Below are 27,636 nucleotides of genomic sequence, written 5' to 3'. Positions count from 1 at the left end.
CCAGAAGCACTTTAGGCTTCAGAATGCTACCCCAGTACCGCCCGTAGTGGGTGCTGTCCATGGTCCTGAAGCAGCTCTGAAGTATAACAAAAGCGATGCGTTCATTTATTCATTTACAGAGGATAAAATATTTGGATTCCAAAACATGCCAGTCATGGCTAGAGGATGAAAATAGCTCATATAAATGCGTGCACATGACATTCGATAGATGGATTGCTTTTGAATGCATTTAAAAAGTATTCAGTATGGTTCAGAAATAGCATGGTGCTAACTATAAACAGCTAACGTACGCTCAAAAAGCTTTGTTAATCACGTGACACTGTCCCACAGACTCTGGATGAAAGCCGATCGAATATTAGTTAAAGTAATATACTTTTTTAAAATTAGTTTAATGCTCCCACATTCCAAGATAAGAGTGATAAGTCCTTTTCGTCTTTAATTTTGCAAATGTTCCGTGATTAAAAATCAGCCCAGTCAGATGCGCAAACACCGTCACAGGCGTCAGATTAAACCGCGTGTCGACTCGAGACCCCCCCGAGCCGCACGCGAGTTTAATCGGCTCGCTTCCGCTGGGATCGACCAATCAGAGCAGGGTGCGCTGCATCTTATAAGCCCATCTGGTGCCCGCCTTTTCCGCTCCTCGACCCCGCCGTCCTGTACATCCCAGAACCGAGCTGCATCACAGAAGCAAACGCAACCGTGAAGATGGCGGCCCGGGTAAGACATAACTATATGAATAAGGTTCACTTGGTAACTGTTAACTCATATCTTTGCCGATGCGAGAGGGAAATAGATCAAGCACACGTTGTGCGTAAAATGTCGGACGAGTGTTGCCTCTTTCCGGGGAGCCTTGCAGCCTTCAGCGCTTGAATGTCACCGCGACATCCGAATCGGTTTATTTCACGTGATTCGCTGCGCACACACCTTCCGAGCATGTGTCAGCGGGATGTCATTGCCATCAAAATTGAACTGTAGCATCAGACCCTCGCACCGGACCCTTCTCCGGAGGTTAATCCCGAGCTCTGCTTGCCCTTGAACCGTTAAGCGGTCAGCATATGAGCCTCGACGACCTGCCCGTAACCAGGTGGAACTAGTCACCTAATAGCCAGAATCTCCGTGCACGACCATTGCGCGTGCAGCGACCCAGCATGCACGTGATGGTTCCGCTGAACAACGGCGTAGATCTGTCTGCGGCGGAGAGCAGCGGAGCAGAGCTGCCGGCGGCTGGATTGTGTTCCTGTGTATTCCGCTGATTGTGTAACCTGTCTGGTGTCACTCTCTTCATCGACCAGACAGTTTCAGCCACCATCGCCGTTACTTGGTGGTTGTTGATGCCAGGTGGATGCAGGTTTTGCAGGATATCTACAGTAACATGGAGGCAGTGCTGTTTCAGTGACGGCTATCAGCTTTGTATTCATCAAACATCAGATAAACCTGTTAATCAACGATAATATTAAAATCATTTACGTGCTCTACCTTGTGGAAGCACATGTTAAAGTTTTTTTTTTCCAGAATTCCTATATATTTATAGGAATACAAAGTGGGACCCGATGTTAGGATGTTTTAAAAATATAAATCTGAATATTTGTCACAATATGCACTCGGTGTAGTTATTTTGTATTTATACCACCTGTCCAAAGAATAGATGGAACATGAAGAAAGAAGAGGGCTAAGCAGAGGTTTAAAAAAAATCGCTACAATTTTTTAGAAACCATTTCTGTTACACACAATTCTACTGTTTGAGTGGCATCAGTGCCATACCTTGAAATTGTAATAATTGTAACTACAAAAGGAAAAAAAAGGGCAACGTGGTGGTGCATTCCTAAATATTGGGCAAGTAGGCAGGGCCATGAGCTGTCGCTTATAGGAGCAAAGATGAGTAATATGTGCAATTTATTCTATTCTGTTGGTTGTGCTATATTTTGTAAGTGACAATACAAAATAGAAGTAGCATTCTGTTCTATAGTGCCAATATTGTTTAGAGCTTCTATCGCTATAGTATATTATCACATTTCTACAGCCATAAATTCAAGTAAAGTCCGTGGTTTGAAACCAGTGGCTTATCTGTGTGGAGTTTACATGTTCTCTGCATGTTTGCATGGGGTGTGAACGGCTGTATGTCTCTATACGTTAGCCCTGGGATGAGCTGGTGACTCGTCTATGGTGTATCCTACCTCTTGTCTGTAAAATAAGCACGTTTAATGTTTTTTTTTCTCAGTATTTTATTTTTCCGCCACCCTGTAAGGGACTCTTTTCTATCAGCCTCTTCCTGGTTGCCTGGTAACTCATCAGGAATGGAATTCTCCCAGTAAACTGGCTTTGTGGGCAGATATGACAGAGGTGTGTCTCCTTCACTCTCCCAAACACACTTTTTGATTTTTGCACGCTCTGACAGCTGAATTCCGTCTCAAAAGTGACAGACTTCCATTTCAAACATGCAGTAGAAACTGCGGGGGAAGACATGGTTGATGTAACTGTAATTACAGTCATATATGTTGGTCAGACTATTTCATCTGTGTCAGACATTCGCAGCGCTGCTATTGGTTTAAATCCCAATTCAGATCTTTTTCACCTTGCAAATTTGTATCTGTTTAATCTTTTCTGATTTTCATAAAAAAGCCACCTAACAGACCTTCAAGAGGACAGAAAAAACTCATTTTTTGCGCCTCTTAATGCAGAGTGTGATTAACTGTAGCGTTACCGGCATAAATGAGTCTGCATCTTTGAGTTGAAGGCTTCTTCCACAGAGACCTGGCAGTGCGGGGTGTGTAGATATTCATCAGGGCGTCCATTTGTTTCCTCACATCAGTCCTTGTGCTCAGAATGGCTCTGTTTTTGATTCAATAAAAGCTGGAGGAATTCCAGTGGGCTAATTCTATTTTTCCCGCAGTGCTCAGCAATGTTTAGTTCAACAGACCTCTGCATCGTCTGAACCGTCTGACTACTGTATGAGGCATACCACCCGAGGGAGCGCAGTCAATACTGCTTAAAATGGCTGGACCTTTTCCTTTGTCAGGTTTTATCTTTGCGTGTTAAAACTTTAAGGATAAACAGGGGACAAAATAAATACATCAGCAGCAATCAATTGAAGCTAATACTGTTTAGTAGATAAATGCATGCAGAGCATCTTAACTACACATTTATTGGATTGTGTTTTTTAAAACACCAGTTCGCAAGTAATTTAGTGTGATGCTTGTACATGTGCACGCAGGAAAGACCACATTCTGATTACCTGTCATTTCTTGTTCATCTCCAATATACTTAACTGTGGCAGCTGTTACTGGTCTTGGTCAAGCTGACCGTTGGATTAGTAATTCATGTCTTGGGGGAATTTTTTATTGGGGAAAAACTATTCCCACGTGACAATAGTGATACTTTAACACTGAATAAGTCTGGGTGTGTCATTTTCTTTCTCTTTTTATATCTTTTACTTTTTCTTGCATTTTGTTTTGTTTTGTTTTGTTTCGTTTTCTCCCGCTTATCCGGATCCGGGTCGCGGGAACAGCAGCTTCAGGAGGGATGCCCAGACAGCCCTCTCCCCGGCCACTTTCATCAGCTCTTCCAGGGGAACCCCCAGCCGCTCCCAAGCCAGGCGAGAGATGTAATCTCTCCACCTAGTCCTGGGCTGGCCACGTGGCCGCCTCCCGGTGGGACATGTCCGGAACACCTCTAAAGGAAGGTGTCCGGAAGGCATCCTAGCCAGATGCCCGAGCCACCCCAACTGACTCCTATCGATGTGGAGGAGCAGCAGTTCTACTCCGAGCCCCTCCCGAATGTCCGAGCTTCTCACCCTATCTCTAAGACTGAGCCTGGCCACCCTGTGGAGGAAACTCATTTCAGCCGCTTGTATCCGCGATCTCGTTCTTTCGATCATCACCCAGCGTTGATGGCCATAGGTGAGGACTGGGACATAGATCGACCGGTAAATCGAGAGCTTTGCCTTCCGGCTCAGCTCCTTCTTCACCACAACGGATCGGTTAAGCGCCCGCATCACTGCTGACTCCGATCCGCCTGTGGATCTCCCGTTCCATCCTACCCTCACTCGTGAACAAGATCCCGATATACTTGAACACCTCCACCTGGTGCAGGACCTCCTCCCCAACCCGGAGAAGGCACTCTACCGTTTTCCGAGCAAGGACCATGGACACTGACTTGGAGGCGCTGATCCGCATCCCTGCTGCTTCACACTCGGTCGTGAACCGTCCCAGCATTTGTTGGAGGTCCCTCTTTGATGGTGCCAGAAGAACTACGTCATCCGCAAAAAGCAGCGACAAGATCTTCCGCCCACCGAACTCGACACCCTCCACTCCCCGGCTGCGCCTAGAAATTCTGTCCATAAAAGTTATGAACAGAACCAGTGACAAAGGGTAGCCCTGGTGGAGTCCAACCCTCACTGGGAACGAGTCCCACTTACAACCGGCTATCCGGACCAAGCTCCTGTTCCTTTGGCACAGGTACTGGACGGCCCTTATCAAGGGACCTTCCACCCCATACTCCCGGAGCACCCCCCACAGGGTGCTCCTGGGGACCTGGTCATAAGCCTTTTCCAAGTCCACAAAGCACATGTGGACTGGTTGGGCAAACTCCCAACTCCCCTCAAGCACCCCAGCAAGGGTAAAGAGCTGATCCGTGGTTCCACGACCGGGGCGAAACCCGCATTGTTCCTCCTCAATCAGAGGTTCGACTATCAGTCTAATCCTCTCTTCCAGCACCCTGGCATAGACTTTCTCAGGGAGGCTGAGGAGTGTGATCCCCCTATAGTTGGAACACACCCTCTGGTCCCCAGTCTTAAAAATAGAGACCACCACCCCGGTCTGCCAGTCCAAGGGCACTGCCCCTGATGTCCATGCAATGTTGCAGAGGCGTGTCAACCAGGACAGCCCTACAACATCCAGAGCCTTAAGATACCCCGGGGCGGATCTCATCCGCTTCCGGAGCGCCGCCGCCGGGCAGCTGTTTCACTACCTCGGCAACTTCCGCTCCGGAAATTGGATGGTCAACCTCCTGGTCATCCGACTCTGTTCCACCTTGAGGATATGTGTTGGTAGGATTGAGGAGCTCTTGGTAGTATTCCTTCCACCACCGGATAATTGCCCAAGGAGACGTCAGCAGCTCCCCATGCACACCTAACATGGTGTGGGCGAGTTGCGGCCTGCCGCCCCTAAGACGCCGGACAGTTTGCCAACCTGTACCGGTCAGCTGCTTCCGGAGACCGACAGACCCACAAAGGGGCGGGTACTCTGAACTATTGTTTGGTGCATACGCACAAACAACCGTCGATACCCGTTTCCCAACCCGACGGCGCAGGGAAGCAACCCTTTCGCTCAACCACGAAAACCCCAACGTCGAACTAGAGAGTCTGGGGGCAAGCAAAAAGCCCACCCCCGCTCTCCGTCTCTTACCTTACAACTCCAGCGTAGAAGAGTGTCCAACCCCCCTCAAGGACTTGGGTTCCTGAGCCGACGCTATGTGTGGAGGTGAGGCCGACCATATCTAGTCCGTAACGCTCAACCTCCCCCACAACCTCCAGCTCTTTCCCCGCCAGAGAGGTGACGTTCCATGTTCCAAAAGCCAATTTCCATAACCGAGAATCGGACCGCTAAGGCCCTCGCCTTGGTTCGCCGCCCGATCCACACTGCACCAGACCCTTCATGCTCCTCCTGCGGGTGGTGGGTCCACTGGAGACGGGAGTGTCCACATAGCTGGTTCGGGCTGGGCTGGCCGGGCCCCATGGACGTAGGCGCGGCCACCATGCGCTCGCCATCTAGCCCTAGCCCCAGGCCTGGCTCCAGGGTGGGGCCCCGGTAACCCTCCGGGTTGGGTACGCGGCTTCCCTTTTTAGATGTTCCATGATGGGTCTTGAACCATTCTTTGTCTGACCCTTCACCTAGGACCAATCTGCCTTGGGAGACCCTACCAGGGGCAAACTGCCCCGGACAGCATAGCTCCCAGGCTCATGGTATGCAGGGTATGCAAACTTCTCCACCACGATAAGGTGATGGTTCACGGAGGAGCATTTTGTTTTTGTTTTTTTTAGTTCCTCAGTTTCTACCTTTCATATTTTTCATTTTATTCTACTGCTTTAGTTTTATATCTGTAATGTTATTTTGCTGGTTTAGGCCCCTGGATTTCAGCCTTTACGCATTGTTCCATGTGTTATTCCTTTTACCCTATCATGCAGTCTTACTTTTTCTAAATGTACTTTCATTTATTCTGATATATTTACTTTATTTTACCCTTTTTATGCCATCATTTTAGCTCTAGTGTTTCCTCAGGAGGGCCTGCCAGACTGTGAGTTGTCTCTGGTCTTCTGATGGGGTTGATGTCCCGCAGAACTGCTTCGGCTTGGCTGCCTAGAGAGATCGGCACCTCGGTGCGGAGGTCTGCCCAGGTCGGGGGGGGGGGTTTCTGTGTTGGCACCTTTTGCCTTAATGCATCATGACCTCTTCCGGTTTGGTTGCCCCCCCCAAAGGTAGCATCTCCTTAGTTCAAGCCTCAGTCTTAGTGCACAACTAGTGAACGTGTGGTTCTGTGTGTGTGAGCATCTGTGACTGTGTGATTGTGCATGGAGATGAATTACTTTGTGCATATACGGAGGAGTGGGAGGACTGGGTCTTCTTGCTTTGTCGCTTTTACTCTCTATAGCACTTTTTTGCTGACTTTCTTTGTTTTTCTCACGAGATTTGTCCCTTTTGAGGTCACAGGGAGGGAGCAGGAGCCTATCCTCACTGCATATGAGAAAAGGCAGGGTACAGTGAATCGTGAGCATTTGGGGGTACAGTACCTTGCTCAAGAGTACCTCAGTGGCAGACCGGGCTTGTTGTTTAGGATCAACTTTAGAGAGTTTAGGTTAAACAGAATCCTAGATGAGTTCAGGCCATCCAGAGCGTTTGTGACCGCAGGGTCTTTGGGGCTACGATCCTGCCGGGTTTTCTGTCCTACCAGGCTGAAAATGCATTCAGTGGGATAGAAAACCCGGGAGGATCGTGGCCCTCGAGGACTGAGTTTGACATGTCTGGATCACATTGCTGAACACTGTCAGTAGGTCCCATCTGTTACTGTTTACAACTGTATTTTCAAAGTTTGGGTCCAGTTGTTGGGCTGAATTATGGTCTCAACTACTTCTGCCTCAGTGGTTCTATTTTTATTATTTAATAAACATTAATGGTTATTAAAAATTGTCTATTATGATCTATTCTGAAAATAATAACATTGGCAAATTTGACCAAAACAGTTGCGTTACTATATAACCGGGATAGGATAAAGCTTTTAAAAAGTGCAACATTCTACACCTCTACAAACACACTGCATGAGGACAGAGTTGTAGTTAATCGATTATCGATCAGCTTCCTGGGCCTGATGGGGAATTGAGCCCAGAACAAATTAGAAGGGAACACAATGAGCACAGTCAGTTTCAGATGAGCATGGAGCAAAACGATTGGTTCTGGACATAAACCGAACCTCTGACTTTATGAGAACCTTAGCCTGACTCAGCTAGTGTCGTAACGATTTTTACGACACTTCGGCTGACTTATTTAGAAAGCTGATGTTGGGATTTCTGGGTTGTGTCTGTCTTTGGCCTGCAGGGTGTGGTGTTGAGCACAATTGGCTGCAGCTGGCACTCCAGGTGGGCGCACCTGTAGGCAATTTACATCTTGCTGCCTATTTAAGCAGGTTGTGCCTGCCTGTCAGTGCCGGGGTGTCTGTTTGTGTTTGGGCGTGTGTTTGTTGGTCTGGTGTGGGAGCTTGTTTGGGTTCCTTGGTGTTGGCTCCTGTTCCTGTTGCCTTGGAGGGCCGCTCCTATTCCTGGTTTTCCTGGAGGGCCGCTCCTGTTCCTGTTCCGTGTCTCCTGGAGGACCGATCCTGCTCCCCTGCAGTCTAGGGGGACTGCTTCTGCCCTCAGTGTCTCGGGGCACGTTCGTGAGGCGAGCGTGTCGCGCCGGACTCCCGAGTCCTCGCCGGTCCAGGAGGACTGCAGCCGTTTGAGGACTCACCGGTGTTCCGAGTTCCCGGCAGTCCAGGGGGACTGCGTCTGGTTTGGGAACTCGCCGATGGACCTTGGAGGGGCAGACGCTGCCTCCTAATCGCCAGCAGTCCAGGAGGACTGCTTTGTCCCCAGTGTCTCGGGGCACGTTCATGAGGTGAGCGTGTTGCGCCGGACTCCCGAGTCCTCGCCGGTCCAGGAGGACAGCAGCGTGTGGAGGACTCACCGGTGTTCCGAGTTCCCGGCGGTCCAGGGGGACTGCGTCTGGTTCGGGGACTCGCCGATGGACCTGGGACGCTGCCTCCCGATCCCCATGCGGTCCAGGAGGACTGTTTCTGTTAATGTGTGCTTCCCTTCCCTGTAAATAAAGCCCTTGACCTCTCCACCTCTGTGTCCTGGCCTGCATTCGGGTCCGCTACCACCATGTATCGTAACAGAACACCCCGGCCAGTGTGGACCCGGCGGGTCAGGATGGTGGAGCTAAGGACACAACCCCTCCCTTCCCCTCCCCTCCCTTGACAGTAACCTTCCCTGTCGCCTTTGCTGTGCTCAGCTTGATGGTCCTTGTTGGGCGCCAGGAGGCGCCCGTTGAGGGGGAGGTAATGTTGGGATTTCTGGGTTGTGTCTGTCTTTGGCCTGCAGGGTGTGGTGTTGAGCACAATTGGTTGCAGCTGGCACTCCAGGTGGGCGCACCTGTAGGCAATTTACATCTTGCTGCCTATTTAAGCAGGTTGTGCCTGCCTGTCAGTGCCGGGGTGTCTGTTCGTGTTTGGGAGTGTGTTTGTTGGTCTGGTGTGGGAGCTTGTTTGGGTTCCTTGGTGTTGGCTCCTGTTCCTGTTGCCTTGGAGGGCCGCTCCTATTCCTGGTTTTCCTGGAGGGCCGCTCCTGTTCCTGTTCCGTGTCTCCTGGAGGACCGATCCTGCTCCCCTGCAGTCTAGGGGGACTGCTTCTGCCCTCAGTGTCTCGGGGCACGTTCGTGAGGCGAGCGTGTCGCGCCGGACTCCCGAGTCCTCGCCGGTCCAGGAGGACTGCAGCCGTTTGAGGACTCACCGGTGTTCCGAGTTCCCGGCGGTCCAGGGGGACTGCGTCTGGTTCGGGGACTCGCCGATGGACCTGGGACGGGCGGACGCTGCCTCCCGATCCCCATGCGGTCCAGGAGGACTGTTTCTGTTAATGTGTGCTTCCCTTCCCTGTAAATAAAGCCCTTGACCTCTCCACCTCTGTGTCCTGGCCTGCGTTCGGGTCCGCTACCACCATGTATCGTAACAGCTGAACGTAGCAGCCAGCCTCATGGCGTCCTGCTCCAACCAGAGCTGTCATTAATGTTATTTCTTTCAGGCACGTCTTAAGTTGTGAGACGCAACCACACCGACTGACAGCAGAAACAAACATAGACCATAAGGACTAAGAATGTGAGAGCAGTGTGAGTTTTTGCTGATGTCATCCCTTGACCTCTCAATAGCACTAATCCCTGCTCACGCTCACTTCCTGTATTTTCAAGAGCAAACAAATGGAACAGTCTAGGCAGTGGATGAATCATTGATAACTCAAGTGCTGTATTATAGCTATGTTAATATGCAGTGTAACGCCTGCGCTACAATTCGGATTATGTGAAAACAAATGCTGCTGTGTCTCAAATTTGCGTCCGTTTGCCGGTGAAATCAGCACTTGCTGCCACATTTGCTTTTATGTCCCTCTGCTGTGCTCGCTGTAGTCATGTCTTTACACAGTACTGATCAAAGGTATGTCATTTATTAGCTGTGAAACTGACTCAAATATCAGATATTTATTTATATTAATCCTCAAAAGTGGGCACAGCCATAGCCTCTGACGCATATTGCCCAAGGCGGTGTCCAAAAGGGAGGGAAAAAGAAACACATTCAATGTTGGCTTGATGCTTATGCTGTTGATGCTTATGCTGTTGATACTTATGCTGTTGTATTTGCTGTTGACTCCAATCGCGAGCTGGAAAACGTTTTGAGAGTGAACGCAAATAGGCAATGGGCCTCTTCTGTGGATCATGCAGACAGAAAACAGCAGTGTCAGATTTTGTTTGAGTAATACGAGGGGAACATATTTGTTCATCATAGCTTTTTCTACAGGGAGACTCCACTGAGCTTGCTGGGTTGAGAGGATTTGCCAAATTGTTGAATAGAAGTCCTTCAAGAGATGACTTTTCTGACCATCCCAACACTCAAGACTATAATGTGGATCAAAGATCTGTTTATAGCCATGTTCATTCATGATGAGCACAGTTCAGTCCAGGCAAAAATGCCGTCCAACAATCGATAAACAACTGGCATTCTAGGTGTGGCTGCATCCCTGCCTGAAACCCTTCTGGATCCATTTTCCTTTTAATTGCTCCTGAAATACATTCCCTGTGCCATATGGAATACTCTTACTGTAAAAGTACCCAACAGTGTGGTACGGTCCCCCTGCCTGATGATAAAGCATTTTGGGACATCTTTGAGTGGTAGTGTTTGTTTGGATGATCTGACTTATAAAGGAAGGGCAAACCCCTCCAAAGGTGCCACCTGGATGATGGGATCCTAGGAGAATTTATTTTAGGAGTATTTATTGCTAAGCTTTATTGATTTCTCTTGCGTTACCTGGACCGGCCTTTGCTGAGGGGTTTTAACGCCGCACCATAAATCCTGGCGATCAGCCACCGCTCATCCATTGATTGCTCGTGGAGACATGTGACCTGATCTGCCTCCAGAGGGAGGGAAGATGAATAATTCAAAGGTAATCTTTGAAGAGTCATATTTATAGGACAGCCTGGAGAAATGATGGAACAGTTTCTCTGCCACTCCCCCACCCCTCAGGTTTATACACAGCACACTCAGAAAGGAATATCACCAACATGCCAGTGAGGAACAGTAACTCCACCAGCAAAAGATGAATATTATTATGTCCTGATTAAAAGGTTCAGGGGGACTGAATGGAATTTAAAATTACACTTCTTTCCTCCCTGATGATATTATTGTTTAATGGCATGAGCTTAGTAACTTGTTAGATTGCTTCTACACAGTGACCCCAGATCATTTCTCCCCAGCAGGGACAGCTTACTGGACTTTCTGGATCACTGGTGAAGAGAGCAGTAGACTGAAAACTGAGGGGATAAAAGGTGACATGTTTGGTGGAAATGCGGAGTTATTGCCACCAGAGACACGCCCGAACCTGTGGCCGCTCAATACAAATCCTGGGACTGCAAATGTTATCGCAGCAGCACAACAGCCAACCAGTGGCAAAAACTGTTGTTTCTCAAAGTAAATCCAATAAAACGACGGTTGGAGAGTTTTATCAAGCGGTTGTCAGCACACATCAGGAGGGAGGGACTATTGTGTAAACGTCAGTATAACAAACATAAATACAAATAGTTGTTTTTTCTCCAAACTGAGTTTTCACTTAGCGTCTAGCAGCTTAGCATCCAGTAGCTGATTGTTGCTAATGGTTCTAAGATATAGGACAGCAAAGTACTTGATTCTTGATGGTATTTTTGGCCAATTAAAAAAAACCCACTGATGACATTTTAACTTATATTAATGACTGTTATGTTGTAAATAGGTTAAAATAAATACTGCAGGATGGCAGAGGGAATGACGGCTAGTCTGTGTCCTCTAATTGGAGAGATGAAGAGATGCGACAGCTTTTTGTGGTGCTGGTGTTGAGTTTGTTGGTGCCTGTGATGAGTTGGATTCACCCACAATTCACAAGTGTCTACAATAATTGTGAAAATACGCCATCCACACCTCTACACTCGTGTGCTGCATTTGTGGGGGAAATGAAAAAGGCTGATTGTCAGGAGATCTTCAGGAGTGGAGGTTATTTCCCATTCTATACATTAGTAATTAACATGGATCCTTTATGGTGGGAGAAGATTCTAGAAATGTTTCCACATGCCCAACAAGAGTGAGACACTTAAGTGCTCACTGCTCATTCATCTTTATGCTGGGGAAGAGATGCCACAAACACACTAATAAACATTTGTTTTGCATGGCTGCTTGGTCAATGTCATGGACGTAGGAAACCATCATTCAAGCAGACCCTCCACCTCTGCTGCATGCCCTCGCGATCATGCCATCATCATGTGGTGTGTGTGATCTGCATGAGTGGGTGGAGCTTGAATGTGCATTTCTTCTGCTATAAGCTTCTCACACCCTCAGAAGCCTGCAGCCCTTCCCAACTCCATACGAAGAGCCCTTTCCTCTTAAATACTTTCTTCTGTCCTTCCTCTCTGCTTGCCACTGCTGGTGCCCGCCAGGTCGTAATATTTTACAAGGTAGGTATAGATACACTTCAGATAAAGGGCCCCTTTATCTGAAGGCCTGGGGCATTGACCATTTTACTCAAGATAAGCTAGGCCAGGTCACAGAATGTTTTACATCACGCATTATTGTGCAGGCTATCAGTCCACCATTGTTGACATTTTCACTTGAAGTGAGATAAGCTAGCTGTTGTTCCACCTGGTAGGCATAGCAACGGACCGCTGAAAATGAAAGCCGATTTAGCCTATGCTATATCAACAAGTAGGCGCGTTCCTTCTTTCCAGGTCTTTAAGCATCCTGAATTCTTTTTTGTGTATATATCACACTTAAATGTTTAGATTATCACGCAATTTTAATATTAGACAGAGATATTCCATGTAAATACAAATTGCAGATTTTTTTGTGGTAGACGAGATTCGTGGTCCCATCATTCACAACAAGCATCCTTGTTGTGGTGTTTCTATGCCAGTTGTAACAGGTCACATCTAAAGTTCCACTTTCTCATCGATATTGTTGTCCAGGATCACAATATTTGGCCTTAAACTCTCCCATGGGTGCCAGTTCTGCCCAGTCCTTTTGTCATTGCTGAGTCATTAACACTGACTGTAACTGAGGCAAGTGAGGCCTGAACTTGTTTAAAGGCTGTTTTTTGTGACACCATGGATGAATCGTTATTGTACTCTTAGTCATTTTGGAAGGCCAACCACTCCTGGGAAGGTTCACCATTGTTACCAGTTTCTTTAGCCACGGTTTGCCGGGTCAAAAACCCTTGGAAACGGCTTTGTAACCTTTTACAGACTGATAGATTTCAGTCATTTTTTTTCTTATTTGTCCTTGGATTTCATAGTAGCATGATGCGTTGCTTTCACACATCTTGTAGCCTACTTGACGTTGTAAGATATTACATTTAAATGACATAAGTGTAGCGTCTCTCGATCTGACCTTGACTCATATCAAACGTATATATAGAAGTAAGGAACACAGTGTAGCTTTTTTTTAAAATTGACATTTTGTTGCCAATGAAATTAATATTTTGCTGAATTGATTTTCGTGCACAGTTTCTTTGCCAACCTGATGGCATTTCACCAAAGTGTGGAGGTGTTTCTGAAGAAGATATATAAATATATAAATATATCTCACTGTCAACAGCTTAGCACCAGTAGACAGGGAACCATATCACAATTGTACCAAATGAGTAAACAGGTCACCAACTCGTCAACATGAATTCTTTGGCTCAATGTTGCAAAGCAGCTAAAAATAGACAGGACAGAACAAGTGAGTTTGTTCCACTGGAACCTGCTTTTTTTCCATTCAAGCCCCATCGATAGCTTTTGCATTAGCTCTGTTTTCGTAATTCATTTTTAGGTTGCAAAAGGTCAAAACCTTTTGTTAGCAAGCTCAACCCCCCCCCCCCCCCCCCCCAAACTTGAAATTGAATGACCTCTTAGATGTTGACCTTGTTTTAGCAGCGCTTTACACAGCGATTCCTCCCCAATCCTTCAGTTTGCTCAGCACCTACAGCTCACCCCTCGTTCCTGGCAGCTATTTTTTGCAGCTGTCACTGGATGTGGCGTTGACAACAATCACCGGGCTCACACAAGACGAAGAGGCAGACTCTGGGTCAGATCTTCATCTTGTGACACTGGAGGACACGGTTTGAAGATGATTTAAACTGGCTGATTAAATGCCAGTTGCTACCAATGTGAACATTTTTCAGGGCAGCTGTCTGCTACTTTATAGCAACGAGTTATTTATGAATAGAAATGGTTAATTTGCTAAAGCTGTGGGGTTGGATAGTCCATAGTGGACCGTTTTAAAATATCCCTGCTTTGGCATTTAAATCTCTTTATTTAGGTTACCAGATGGTTTCTGGGGTAACCACAATGGGATTAAACCTAAAATATTTATCATATATAAAGTTCTTTCATGTTGTTTCATAGTCAAATATTGTCTCAAAAGAAAATCATAGAATTTCTGCTTTAGAAAATTCTAAGCTATATAAATAAGTTATTCAACAGCCATTTTAAGGAATAAGTTGCTGTTTAGGAGAATTATCACCAAAAATAGGGCTGTCAAATGATTAAACTTTTGCATTAAAAATATTAATTGCAGGGCTGCTGGGAATTAATTGAATTTGCATTTTGAGAAGCGATATTACTTGTTCTGCAGTTTATTTCTGACATCATTGGGAACTTTTATCCCATTAAATTCAACACACTGGTAATTAGGTAATTATAGTTTGTAACAATTTGGTTTGAGTCATAGAGAGTCATCAAACTACTCTTTTATTTATTTGTTTTTATTTATTTATTTCTCACCACGTGCCAGGATGAGGAACTGTCTAACTGACTTCTCTATTGATTTTTGTTGCCAGATGATGCCGTTCTCTTTCCTGAGTCAACAGTTCTCAAATGAAACACACATTTAGTGTGACATGGCTAACGACACCCTGCATTGATTAATAATTAATAATTAGGGGAAAAAAATCTCCAAATCTTTGCGTTTGATCCAAAACGAACACAGATTTATACAAGCTTCCATCCAGCTTTTCTTAACAGCTCTTTATCCATCATCCAGAAGGGTGTGCAAGTGTGTGCACACACCCACACGCCCACACACTCACACACTTTGGGGCAATTAGGTAGTTCTATCAACCTAATGTGCCTGTTTGTGTGGGAGGAAACCAGAGCCTGGAGGAAACATATGCAGGCATGGGGAGAACCACGAGCCCCACATGGAGGCGGGGTCATTCTAGGAACCTTCTCGTCGACAGTTTTACATTCATTTTTAATTTCCAGGTAGGAGACCTGCTACAGGATGCCAAAAATATCTGGCTTATTTACGCATTTCTCTGTCAGCACAACAAAGATGATGCTGATGTGGGTTTGCTGCAGTGGGTGCAGCTGAGCATCAGCAGTGCTGGGGAGGGAGATTAACCCTGGATCCTCGTTAAAACAAGAGGACGGCTGATGCTGTGCCAACTGTCATGACTCAGTAATGAATACTATGTCAAGCATCAATCAATCCTCATGTTCTCATTACCCATAGGTGCTTGAATGTTGCTGTGCAGGGCTCTGCAACAGGTCAAAACAATCTCTTACTTTTGCAGTAAAAAGCCATAAAATTAAAGATTAAAAACTCAGTTAAATATATCTGCAACATTGAACCTCTGGACTGGACTCATTCGCACCCATTTGTGTAAAATCCATTTTATCATGACAAGGGAAAGGATTGAGTATGCTAACATACAGACGCCAAAAAACGCTTACATTGATGTAACATAAACATTGGTATGACAGTTATGTTGCTTTTAGCAGAAATGAATACGCCATGGGGGCCATTTCACCGGTGCATTACCAGCATAAAGGCAGGCTTTATATCTGCTCTGTAGCTGCAGCCAGGTCGTGGTCATTGTGCTAGCAGGAAATTCAAGTCCTCGTCAGATTAAAAGCTGGTGTAATGTTGATTTCCGGATGAGTGGTTGCAAAGACACTAATCCTGCCAGGAGGTGTATTTTGCTTTCTGGGCCCACAGCAGATCCACCCCGTGCAGGTGTGGAAGAACTCAGGTATGAGAGAACTTTTGAACCTTCTGCTGCTGTAATCTCTGCTACCTCCACGCAACGCTGTAATTTAAACGCAGCAATATATCCACAGGCAGTAAAGCGTGATTGATCTTCAGGCACTCCGCTTGAATGCTGAATGCAGTTACCATGGTTACCGTGCGGCTACTTAGGAATCTGCTGAAACTAGCAGCTGATTCTCGCTACTGTGCGGGTGGCGATGGTTGTTTTTCAGTGCACGGCCAGAGTGTCGACAGGGTCATCGGACTTGACGATATGCAAACCTGACAGGATACAAGGAGAGTCAAGGGGATGTTGGTGCACGCGGGGCTTCCCTGCTTCGTGTCCTGCCCGGGAACAGTGAAGGAAAACAGATGAGACCTGATGAGAATACTGAACAGACACCGCGCCGCATTTCTGCTGCTGCTGCCAGTGAAAAATCACACTTGCTCTGCTGAAACAGTGTCAGACACACTCAGCTTTAGTCACATGGTGAGAGAAGCATCTTAGTCCCTGTTGCTTCCATCTGACTCATGTAGTACCATTTTAATAGAGTTATTAAGGGTTTAATATTTATTTGTCATATGCCACGAAATAGATGTACTATATTATTAATGCAGTAGCGTTCCCATTGTTCACTACTGAAAGTAAAACAGGGCAAATGACCCTCGGTACATTATCTTATCAGAGCCTCGCCACATATTTTCTGATTGTTCTTCAAATTGTCTCCAAGCTGACCTGTGCAGTGTGGATGGAGGCAGGGTGACCTGCTATTAGGACCAGATTTCCTCAGTCAGGCCTGCAGCAGCAGGACATCCTGTAAAAGCTTCAGATGAGATCACATCTCTGTAAAATATGTCGGCGCGACCTGAATACACTGGCGTGAACTATATCATGATCAGGAATATGGGACGGAAGCTGGATGGATGGATGGATGGATGGATGGATGGATGGATGGATGGATGGATGGATGGATGGATAGATGGATGGATGGATGGGTGAATGGATGGATGATGGATGGATGGATGGATGGATGGATGGATGGATGGATAGATGGATGGATGGGTGAATGGATGGATGGATGGATGGATGGATGGATGGATGGATGGATGGATGGATGGATGGATGGATGGATGGATGGAGTATAATGTCACTGACAATGACGTTATTCACCATGTTGCTTATATGTTTCAGGTTAAATTGAGATGCTCTGCTTTCCACTATATTTGGGTTTAAGTAAACTGTGCAGCAGGTGTTCCTTATGTTAAATTGTTAAGCTGTGTTTTCTGTGTTTTCCTCCTTTCTTATCCCTTCTCTAGTCCATGCAAGCTGCACGCTGCCCGACAGACGAGCTGTCACTGACTAACTGCGCCGTGGTGAGCGAGAAAGATCTGCAGTCAGGACAGTGAGTAGTCATTATGGCCAGCAGCCAGTCGTCTCTTCAATCAGTGCACCCAGCTAATCAGCAACTCTCCATCTGTTGAGAACAGTTAAAAACACAATAGGAGGCAGCTTAGGATGAAAGTAAGGCCAAATAGAGATGAAGTCTCAAGGTCATGTCAAGGATTTCAGATGGAAATGAGCAAAAATAACTGAATTAAATGTCATATGACACGTATGAGACTTGAAGAAACTGTAAGTAAGAAAAATATCCTTGATGTTCTGGTCAAAGTCCATGTTATTCACAAAGCAAATTTCATGGAGTAGATGGAGATTAGACCCCAGATGGATAAAAAAGGTGTACATTGGATCGTCTCTAAAATGTCAGGCAGTAAGAAGTTAGTCTTGTTTTTGCTGCCATGGCAATGGAATCACTTTCTTTATCATCCACAGAGGAGTTACCAGCTGTTGCCTGCTTTAGATTATTGACATTGTGAGCAGAACATTACAGATATATAGTTTGAATCAATTTTCTAAAATATATTACTGGCAATAAACTGTAATCATGCAATCATCAACCTTACAGGATTTTAATTTCAACTCTCTGGATGAGCCCTGCTGGAACAGAGCTGAGAAGTATTAGTATCCTAGTAACCAACAGATATTAAATAATTAGAGCTGCTCATTTCTGTCTCTATGAAGTACCCTGGTTATCATAGATAAGCCATGTTCTGTATTTGATCCCCCCTCGTTTTCAGGATGCAGCCGCCTGTGCAGCACCAGGATGCACACAGACAATTGGCTGCTGGAGAACGAGAGGCGTTTATGTTAAAAAGAAGCAACAGCTGAGTCACAGTTAATGTATCGACAGTGCAGAAATGCACTTCTGTAATTATGTTTATTGATATTGGAATAAAATCTAGCATACATCTTAAATGCTGCACAGTTGTGGCCACAGTCGCTATCATGATTCACCTTTGATTAACAACAAAATTAGCTCCTGCAGCACATTTTGACACTGTTAATATGGTTCCAGGAAGTGAAGTCTGCATGACTCTGCATTTCTGAGGACCGTCTCCCAGAAATCCACCCTGTAATCTTCTGCCTTAGTCTGCAGTTCAACCTAAATGTTCCCCAATTCCTGAAAAAAGGGTGAACATCTCATCTTAAATCTTTCATTTAAACTGCAAAAGGCAGAATTAAAATGATTCTAAGTTTATGCATGCAAACAGTATGAAATACCAGCCTATTGCATATGTTACTGCATTTCTGACAGTCAGGTATCACAATCAACACATTTGTGTGGCCAGATGCAGCACAGCTGGTTGGGGGATTTTAGTGGCTTTTGTGCACAAACTAACATGTGGCTTACGGCATTTGGGCCCTGTTTCTTTGCAGCAGGCATTCTGGACACTGGTATCTGACTCAAAATGGACCTCACAAAACCCCAAGCAGATGCAGAAAGTGTTTTTCTAAGCCTTTGTGGTGGATTTGGTCCTTCAAACAGTTTCTTTTGTTAGCCTGCTTGTAGGTAGATATTAAAATGGGAAATAAATATGGATGGATAAATATGGATGGGTAGACAGACAGGCAGACAGGCAGACAGACAGGCAGGCAGACAGGCAGGCAGACAGACAGGCAGGCAGGCAGAAGAGTAAAGTGATGAGGTCTTGCAATCTCAGAAAATGATGCAAATTTGTGAAAGGGTGCTTCATGCGAAATGAGTAATGATGAAAGGGCTAATTTAATAGTTATGATGAGGTCATCCTCATATGAAGACATGTTGCTGTGCAATATGAAACACGTTTCAACCTAAAACGAAATGCTAACAACAGGCTATTCTCTGCAGACACGTGATCGTAAAGACCACGCCCAATCACAAATATGTGTTTACAGTCAAGACTCACCACACTATGGCTGCAGGGAGCATCGGCTTCAACCTGCCACAGGTGCACACACACACACACACACACACACACACTGCACTGGTTTAACTCTTTCTAACCTTTCAAATGTTCTTATAGAGGAAATGGGCTGGCATCTCCATTGGTCAAGAGGTGGAAGGTATAGCATTTCTATATTTAACTTTTTGGTAAATATTTTAGTCCCAATTAGGGTTTTCCATTTCTTAACTTAGCCAACCAGTCAACTGTTACAAAAAAAAAAATCACTTTTATAGGATTAAAAAGTGCTACTACTGAAGAACGGAACCAATAATCCAAAACCTGGCGCTACAGCTGTCGGCGTTGCCGTGTGATAAGTTTCATTGTGGTGTATTTTTCTAGCCAGCATCATCTGAGATCATTTTCTGTAACCCCCCAGTCTGCAACTATAACTTTGACAAGTCCAAGCAGTGCATCGGCGCCATGACAATCGAAATAGACTTCCTGCAGAAGAAGAGCACCGACTCCTCCCCCTACGATTCTGACAAGATGGCTGCCGAGTTCATCCAGCAGTTCAACAACCAGGCGTTTTCGGTCTCCCAGCAGGTTTGTGTTGGTGCCGTCCAGTTAATCAATGACTAAAACATCTCATCTTTGCTCTGGCCCTGTTGAATCCCTCCCTTTTCCCTCAGCTGGTGTTTAATTTCTGCGACAAGATGTTTGGCGTGATGATAAAGGACATTGAGGCCATGGATGCGAGCATCCTCAGAGGAGAACCAGCCTCCGGAAAGAAACAGAAGGTAGCTGATCAGATGCCCTGAATTACTACTTGAGCTTAAAGAGAAAACTTGGAACACACAGGAAATGGGAGTTGTTGTCCACCGCTGGGACTGTTGAGTATATTATTGAACTTAATTTAATCCTTATTATCCTCATACATACTGAAGGGACGACCAGTTTGACCACTGTAATACAGATGAGCACTGCAACCCCTAATTTATTGCAGCAAATGTTCATTATTTATTCATGTTGATAACACAGGATGATCTGTCTCGCAGCCATTACCTGTGCTCGGCATGCTGATCTGCATGCGCATGAGGAATTTCCATGGATATTTATGAGCTCTTTCACCATTTAGTGGTAATGGATCTCTGTACATGAACCTGTCTTCGCTAACAGATCGAGATTGGGCTGATGGTGGGCAACAGCCAGGTGATTTTCGAGAAAGTGGAGAATTCATCCCTGACGCTTGTTGGTAGGTTCCTTAACAGAGTTGTGTTATTAAACGCTAAACACATTCATATTTGAAAATAAACTGGGGCCTCTTTATTTTTGAATAGTGGTAACGGATAGTTGCACATAATTGAGCTTAAAGCACAATTCTTTTTTTTTTTCCATTAAATGTGCACATGTAGTGATGAATAGCAGCTAAAGACAAACTTTGGATCATGTAGTATCTCTTTTGTGCAGAAGGTGGCAGTAAGATCCCAAGAATATTCGTTTCTCTCTAATGTTGCTTTTTTCTTTCTGATTTTTAGTGGGGTTTATTTTATCCCGAGGATCTTTTCCTGATTCTCACTTAGACATTTATAACTATAATTAAGTAAATAATGCTGTTGCGTGTTTGCAGGTAAGGCCAAAACCAAGGAGGCACGGCAGACGATCATCAACCCAGAATGGAACTTCGAGAAGATGGGAATTGGAGGTCTGGACAAGGAATTCTCTGACATTTTCCGTCGAGCTTTCGCATCCCGAGTCTTTCCTCCTGACATTGTGGAGCAGATGGGTGAGTAGTCCGGCTATTCTGGCTCTCCTCTCACCATTTTCCCGTCTATTCCTCAGAGATTGTATTTGTAACACTTTTGTTCATTCTTTCCTTCAGGATGTAAGCACGTGAAGGGCATCTTGCTGTTCGGACCCCCAGGATGTGGTAAAACTCTGATGGCCAGGCAGATCGGTAAGATGCTCAACGCACGTGAGCCCAAAGTTGTGAACGGTCCAGAGATTCTCAACAAATATGTGGGAGAGTCGGAGGCCAACATCCGCAAGCTGTTTGCCGAAGCAGAGGAGGAGCAGAAAAGGGTGAGAGAGGTCAAATATCCTTTAGATTTGGAAGATAATGCTCATGATTGTCTGAGTTGACTGGTTTATGTGGAACTCTTTCAGCTCGGGGCCAACAGCGGCCTCCATATCATTATCTTTGATGAGCTGGATGCCATCTGTAAGCAGAGAGGAACGGGCGCCAGCAGCACAGGCGTGCACGACACGGTGGTCAACCAGCTCCTCTCCAAGATTGATGGCGTGGAACAGCTTAATAACATCCTGGTTATCGGTCAGTACCACCAAACAGGAAGTCAGTTTTCTAAGGAAAAGTTACAGATTTACAAGAAAGTAACACATTTAAAGAAAACTGAGAGGGGGGGGCTATGATTAAGTGTGAGAAATGGAAAGAACAGACACGCTTAAGCAGTTCAAAATAAGAAGAAAGGAAACAGTCTCCTTCTAATCTCCTTCAGCTCTATTATCTTACCCTGTCCTTGATTTAAGAAAAAACAACCCTATAAGTCAGCCTATTCTGTTTATTATGGCTTCCGTTTTACCTTTACTGTGAGAGATGGTCTAAAAATATGTAATTCTTGGAAATCAAACACAAATTCACTAACACCAAAACTACTAGTTCTTAAAACTAGATTGGCATTAATATATGTAATCAAAATGTGTTGGTGTTGCACCTTATTCTATAAATCTGCAGCACTCATTCTTTCTCAGGACTGATCTGCTTAATAAATTCAATCAAAAGGATTGGCAGATGGCAGGCTGCTCCATGAAAACAAAAGAGCTCTGGCGTGTGCTGGAGCCGGTGTAAGCATCTGTTCATTTTCCCCGTCTTTGCAGGTATGACTAACAGGCCAGACCTCATTGACGATGCCCTGATGAGACCTGGCAGGTTTGAGGTCAAAATGGAGATTGGTACGTGTTCTTTCTTCTTCAGTTTCAAGGATATTACAAAAGCATGTTATTTACCATTCACAAACGGTACAGCTTTTTTTTTTTTTTTAATAAAATTCAATTAACTAATGAGAGCTGGTTCATGGTTTGATACGTTCTGTCTTTCGTACTGGGAAAATCAAGGATAGGAAAGGAAAATCTGTCAGATGGGACAGTTATGTGAAAAGCATTTGTGAGACCAACGTCACCCGCTTTAGTCAGCCAGACCACCATTCACTTAAGGCCCAAACAAGGAGCTACAGCTAATTAAAGCTGCAGCAAACAGGTCTGGGGACACCCGTGCCTACAGCTCAGCCAGGGCCGAGGAAAGGCTCTTTCAATTTTGGATGGGACTTGGGATGCATTTTTCTTTTTAATGCATTTGCTGTGTCCATTAAGACTTCTGAATCTGTTTGTCACGTAAAGCTGAACAGATGTGACAGAAGGAGAAAAACAGCTTGTGACAGACACAGTGGAGATAGCAGAAAAAACACACAAGCAACAGCTAAACACAATGGCCTTCCAAAGCATCTGCAAGGAGGAATCCAAGCCTCTGATAATGCTGTGCCCCAACTCCCAGACATTCTCTCATCCAAAGGAATGCATCTGAGGCATTCTCAGTAAAAAGCCTGTCATTCCTAATTGAACTCCCACATTTGTGAAAACTCCTAAAATAAAAATGAGATTCTGAGATTTAGTTTCCCCTTAAATTCAGCTGTGCGTCGAGGAGCAGTGGTTTAAACAAAGCAAGGCGTGAGTGATTGGAGGTATATCTTGGTTTCCATGTTTCCCACACTCATCTTCTGACCTCCAGGTCTGCCTGATGAGAAGGGACGTGTCCAGATCCTCCACATCCACACCAACAAGATGAAAAACTTCAACCTGCTCGCCACAGATGTGGACATCAAGGAACTGGCGGCCGAGACGAAGAACTACAGTGGTGCCGAGCTGGAAGGGCTGGTCAGGGCAGCTCAGTCCACAGCGATGAACCGACACATCAAGGTCCCTCAGCTCTTTCCCATCCTGCACATTCTGGACCGATGAACTGATTTCTGCATCCATAAAAGTGCAGAAACCAGAAAATCAGAGCTGATTTGATCTTGAATGTTGACTCGACTCCAACGCTAACCCCCCCAACAGGCTACGTCAACAGTGGAAGTGGATATGGAGCGGGCGGAGAAGCTGCAGGTCACCAGGGCTGACTTCAAGGGATCCCTCAACAATGACATCAAACCCGTACGTACTCAACGCGCGTGAACCCGCCTGCAACACCGCAGCCCGCGACATTTCCAGCTTTGTCCCCCAGGCGTTCGGCACCAACCAGGAGGACTATTCCAGCTACATCATGAACGGCATCATCAAATGGGGCGATCCCGTCACTCACGTCCTGGACGACGGCGAGCTGCTGGTGCAGCAGACCAAGAACAGCGATCGCACACCGCTAGTGACGGTGTTACTGGAAGGTAGAAACAAGACGACAGCAAGTCCTGTGAATTTTGAATGTACCGTGACATATGACATGAGTTAGATAAGCAGCAAACATCGCGTTGTTGAGCACATTATTAGCATTTATTATACATAGTAATAGTAACAATCATAGAGCACTAAAGGCCTCTTGTGACACCTGCTGATTTACATACTTACTCAAATATGCAGACAGTAAATTGCTACCCCTGTCCCTCCCTCACCCCCCCCCCCCCCCACACACACACACACACAGGCCCACCTCACAGTGGAAAGACTGCACTGGCTGCCAAGATTGCAGAGGACTCACAGTTCCCCTTCATTAAGATCTGCTCTCCAGACAAGATGATTGGACACTCAGAAATCTCTAAGTGCCAGGCAATCAAAAAGGTAAGTGCTGCTGCGCGTTTTAATCCTTCACGTGTTGGCAAACTCACAGTTAAAGGTGGAATTGAATCCTTCCCTTCTGTTCTTGTTGGTCTATGCATTGATTTCCCTCTGGCTCCTCTCCATCTGTCTTCCCTTTTGTCCTGGTTTGTTTGTTGCTTCCAGGTGTTTGATGATGCCTACAAGTCTCAGCTCAGCTGCGTTGTGGTCGACGACATCGAGCGCCTGTTGGATTACGTCCCCATCGGTCCTCGTTTCTCTAACCTGGTGCTTCAGGCTCTCCTTGTGCTGCTGAAAAAGGCTCCACCAAAGGTCTGTGGGTCCTCTGAAAACTCTGTATGACTCAACACGCATTTGAATACTCCGTGTTCAGCTAAAGTCAAAGTATCAAATAATCTCAGACAGTGTAGCCAGTAAATTCATGGCGAAAGCTCAACGTGAGGCTGAAGAACGTCTGGCACGGGCTGAATTCTTTACTAAAGGAGAAACAGCAACGTTCCTCTCTGTCAGGAGCTTCCTCTTCACTAAAGTACCACAGAGAAAATGTGAAAACACTTGGGGTTATTTTCTGCTGATGGGTTGACTGGCTGCGTCGTGCCCACCTGCATCTTACAACACCACACTGTTGTGTTGGTCCCCCTGTTTGTGAACAAATATTTGAGTTGGGTTTGTGAAATATCATCAAAGATTTGTAATCATTTACAGACGTAGTGTACCAGTTTTTATGTACTCTTTATAATGCACATACAGTATTGATGTAAAAGTGATTTTAAAGTCAAAACCCTTGTGGCATAATGGTAGATTTGCTTTCAAATGGATTTCAGCATGTTGCCATGTTTACCTCCTGCAGGGTCGCAAGCTGCTCATCATCGGGACCACCAGCAGAAAAGATGTGTTACAGGAGATGGAGATGCTGGACGCTTTCAGCACCACCATCCACATCCCCAACATCTCTACTGGGGAGCAGCTGGTGGACGCTTTAGAGGTACGGGTGATGGCAGATCCTCACACAGCAGGCTTTTTCATGAAGGTGGGGCTGAAAGTGTCGTGTCCTCTGTAGCTGCTGGGCAGCTTCACGGATAAAGAACGCGCCAGCATCGCTCAACAGCTGAAAGGGAAGCGCGTCTGGATCGGCATCAAGAAGCTCCTGGTGCTCATTGAGATGTCACTGCAGGTAAAGAACCCTCAACAGAAAAAGCCTGGCAACTCCTTTTGTTTTCCTTTAAATAATTAGTCCATATTTCTATTTATTGGATACTTAAATGTTGGATGATACCAAGTTTAGCCATTATTTTATTATTTCTGACACTTAACTGAAGCAACTTAATATTTCTTTGATAAATAGTACAAATTCCTGTTTTTTTCCCCTGGGTTTCCTTTGACTGTCTAGATGGACCAGGATTACAGAGTGTCCAAGTTCCTGTCCCTGCTCAGAGACGAGGGGGCGTGAGTACACCACCCATGCTCAGTGTTGCCAACACCCTGTATGTCAAATCTCCTCTGCAGCACAGATGTACTTTGGTCAAAGGTTAAATGATCACTCTCATTTCCGCGCCAACCTCTGAACATAACAGCTTTATTTTGCAATCACCAGGTTGAATGAAGGCGATCAAATCCGCATTTAAGCTCTCTGTCTCACTAATTGTGTCCTGGTAAGGTCCACAGCCGCCAATGAGACCTGTCTCTAGTACCCCCTGTAGTTTTCTTAGTAAGTGCTTAGAACAAAATCCTCACCTCCCCTTAGATGGTTTCGCTTTTACTTTATGGTGTTTGTGACAGAACAAAATGGGAGGAAAAAAATCTTTATGCCTCACTGATGTATATAGTTTATCACCTCACAAAGCACTCGCTATCAGCTTTTGCACATGATTAGATGTAAATGTGTCCATAGTCCACATTTTGGCAGACTTTCATGGTTGCAACCCCAGGAAACCACTGAATCAGTGTTTTGTAACTGTGTGACACATATTCTGAGTCATGTAGAGTAGACTGGAGATCAGTGAGGGGTCGAGGGGTCGAGGTTGCCGCCCTGCCACATGGGAACAACAGACAAGCAACAAACACTTGTCTTACTTATTTCTCTTCATTTTCTGTCCCCAGGGGTCGAAGCTTCTATGAATAAAAGGGACAGACAAAGATCTGAAGGTCCAGCCGCCGGTGAATCCATCCTTCCGAACGCACAACGGAGTATCGCTGTCCACACAAGCCCGCTACTGTCCCGCCGTCCTCCCTACTAATGGAAAACTGCACTGAACCGCATATCGTCACACACCACTGCAAGTCGTACCGCTCCAGATCTGTTATCTGTAAAAAACAAAACAAAATATATAATTGTAAAAAGTGCTGTTTTGTGCTTTGTGTGTAAAAGAAATAGCAAAAAATGCAACTATGTATGTTTGATTTAGTTCTTCATTTTTGCTCTGGTATTCACTGTACTCGTTAACGGACTTACGTCCTGCTGCAGGTAGTTATTGCAGGTGTGTTGCAAGTCTTGACTAACCAGAGACCAAAATCATCCGAAACTGGCCAAAATCCCAAAGCTCTTTGAATATTGACAATGTGAAGCGGCAACAGGCTTTTAGTTGATGTGTAGTGGCTGTCAAAGAACATAGAAGCTGTTCCATGTGTACATGTTAACCCTTTAAATATACAGTGTGAAACCCGGTCGTTGTAAATAGTATATATAGACAAAACAGTATATCGTGAGAAGAATTTAAACGATAATCACAAGTTGATTTCATACTATAGCAGTATGATTCTTCCCTCTTGTTCCACAGATGTTGACTTGACTGTAATAGTGAAAGTAAATGTTTGAGTTGTCGGCCTGTCTGTCTGTGTGCTCGTACAGTACAGCTCAGTTCAGTCTAGCTATTGTAGGTATGACATCGTCAGTGTTACACATTCAAGAAAATACTCGGCACTTTTATGATAGAATCGAGAGACCTTTGCTACTTATCTCAGTCCCTTTTGGTGTGCGCTCGTGTGCATGTGTGGCGAGACCACATGCTGCATGTGTTTGGTGTGGGAGAGCGCACGCGGGGTCGTGGAATGTGATTATGTGAGTGAGCATGCATGCATTAACGTCTATATCTGGGGGGTTATATAATTGGTGATTCATTTTGTGTTGTTTTTTTTTCTTTTGTGTCCAATGTTTGTGTTGGCTTTGATCTTTTACAGTGTGTGCGGGTGTGTGTGTGTGGATGTGAAAATATATTAACATGCAGATGTATTATTGCAATAAAAGCCGCAGGTGCACAGGAAAAACACTCAACTGTGTCTCTGTTCCTATTTTGACTGAAGTTAAATAACAAATATCTGAGAATATAAGTGCCATCTCATTGCATGTGTGTCTTTAGTCTGCTCTGCTGTGTTTTTATGGTACCTAAAAACAGGCAAAAAGTCCCTACGTGTGCTAAAAAGTACATCTGAAAACCATAAAGGACACATCAGAAATGACAGGTGAAAAGCCATCAAGCAAGAGGAAAAACAAGCAATCCAGAACAACATGGAGTAGATGATTCCTTATGTGGTGTTTTGATGTTGGCACACATTTCACAAGAACGTTTGTGATTATTTTGACCTTCAAACCTTCACTGTTTTTACTTCCATAAAATTCATATATGGACCCACATTAGCTCAACACATTAGCTCAATGAGGAGTCTTATTACATTTACAGACACAAACCATGATCGCCATAATCATTACTGGTAATGCCAATG

The 27,636-nt window shown here is 45.3% G+C and overlaps 1 protein-coding gene across 2 annotated transcripts; it reads left to right on the top strand.

The window, feature by feature from the left end:
- The first annotated feature begins 566 nt into the window (after positions 1-566).
- LOC101068366 (vesicle-fusing ATPase) lies at positions 567-27,180 on the top strand. Of its 2 annotated transcripts, XM_029836720.1 has the most exons (21): positions 625-717; positions 12,249-12,266; positions 17,134-17,219; positions 19,044-19,143; positions 19,219-19,258; positions 19,517-19,683; positions 19,770-19,877; positions 20,257-20,332; positions 20,708-20,863; positions 20,960-21,159; positions 21,244-21,409; positions 21,973-22,047; positions 22,880-23,067; positions 23,206-23,301; positions 23,372-23,528; positions 23,786-23,919; positions 24,082-24,228; positions 24,767-24,901; positions 24,977-25,090; positions 25,307-25,362; positions 26,017-27,180. In XM_029836720.1, exons 1-21 carry the CDS (start codon positions 706-708, stop codon positions 26,036-26,038), a joined length of 2,253 nt encoding a protein of 750 aa, XP_029692580.1. In that variant the 5' UTR covers positions 625-705; the 3' UTR covers positions 26,039-27,180. The 2 variants fall into 2 exon arrangements, with proteins under 2 accessions (XP_003964450.2, XP_029692580.1); XM_003964401.3 differs by lacking the exon at positions 12,249-12,266 and having other exon boundaries at positions 567-717.
- The last annotated feature ends 456 nt before the right edge of the window (positions 27,181-27,636 follow it).

This window comes from Takifugu rubripes, chromosome 5, assembly GCF_901000725.2.
Source record: "Takifugu rubripes chromosome 5, fTakRub1.2, whole genome shotgun sequence".
Taxonomy (NCBI): domain Eukaryota; kingdom Metazoa; phylum Chordata; class Actinopteri; order Tetraodontiformes; family Tetraodontidae; genus Takifugu; species Takifugu rubripes.
Note: the sequence above shows the minus strand (reverse complement) of the source record. Positions and strands in the feature narration are given on the sequence as shown.

Bases quoted from the DNA above. Each gene is read 5' to 3' on its own strand.
- LOC101068366 (XM_029836720.1), top strand. The intron at 19,259-19,516 runs GTATAGCATTTC...GTAACCCCCCAG, and splicing joins CATTGGTCAAGAGGTGGAAG to TCTGCAACTATAACTTTGAC. The intron at 23,068-23,205 runs GTCCCTCAGCTC...CCCCCCCAACAG, and splicing joins CGATGAACCGACACATCAAG to GCTACGTCAACAGTGGAAGT.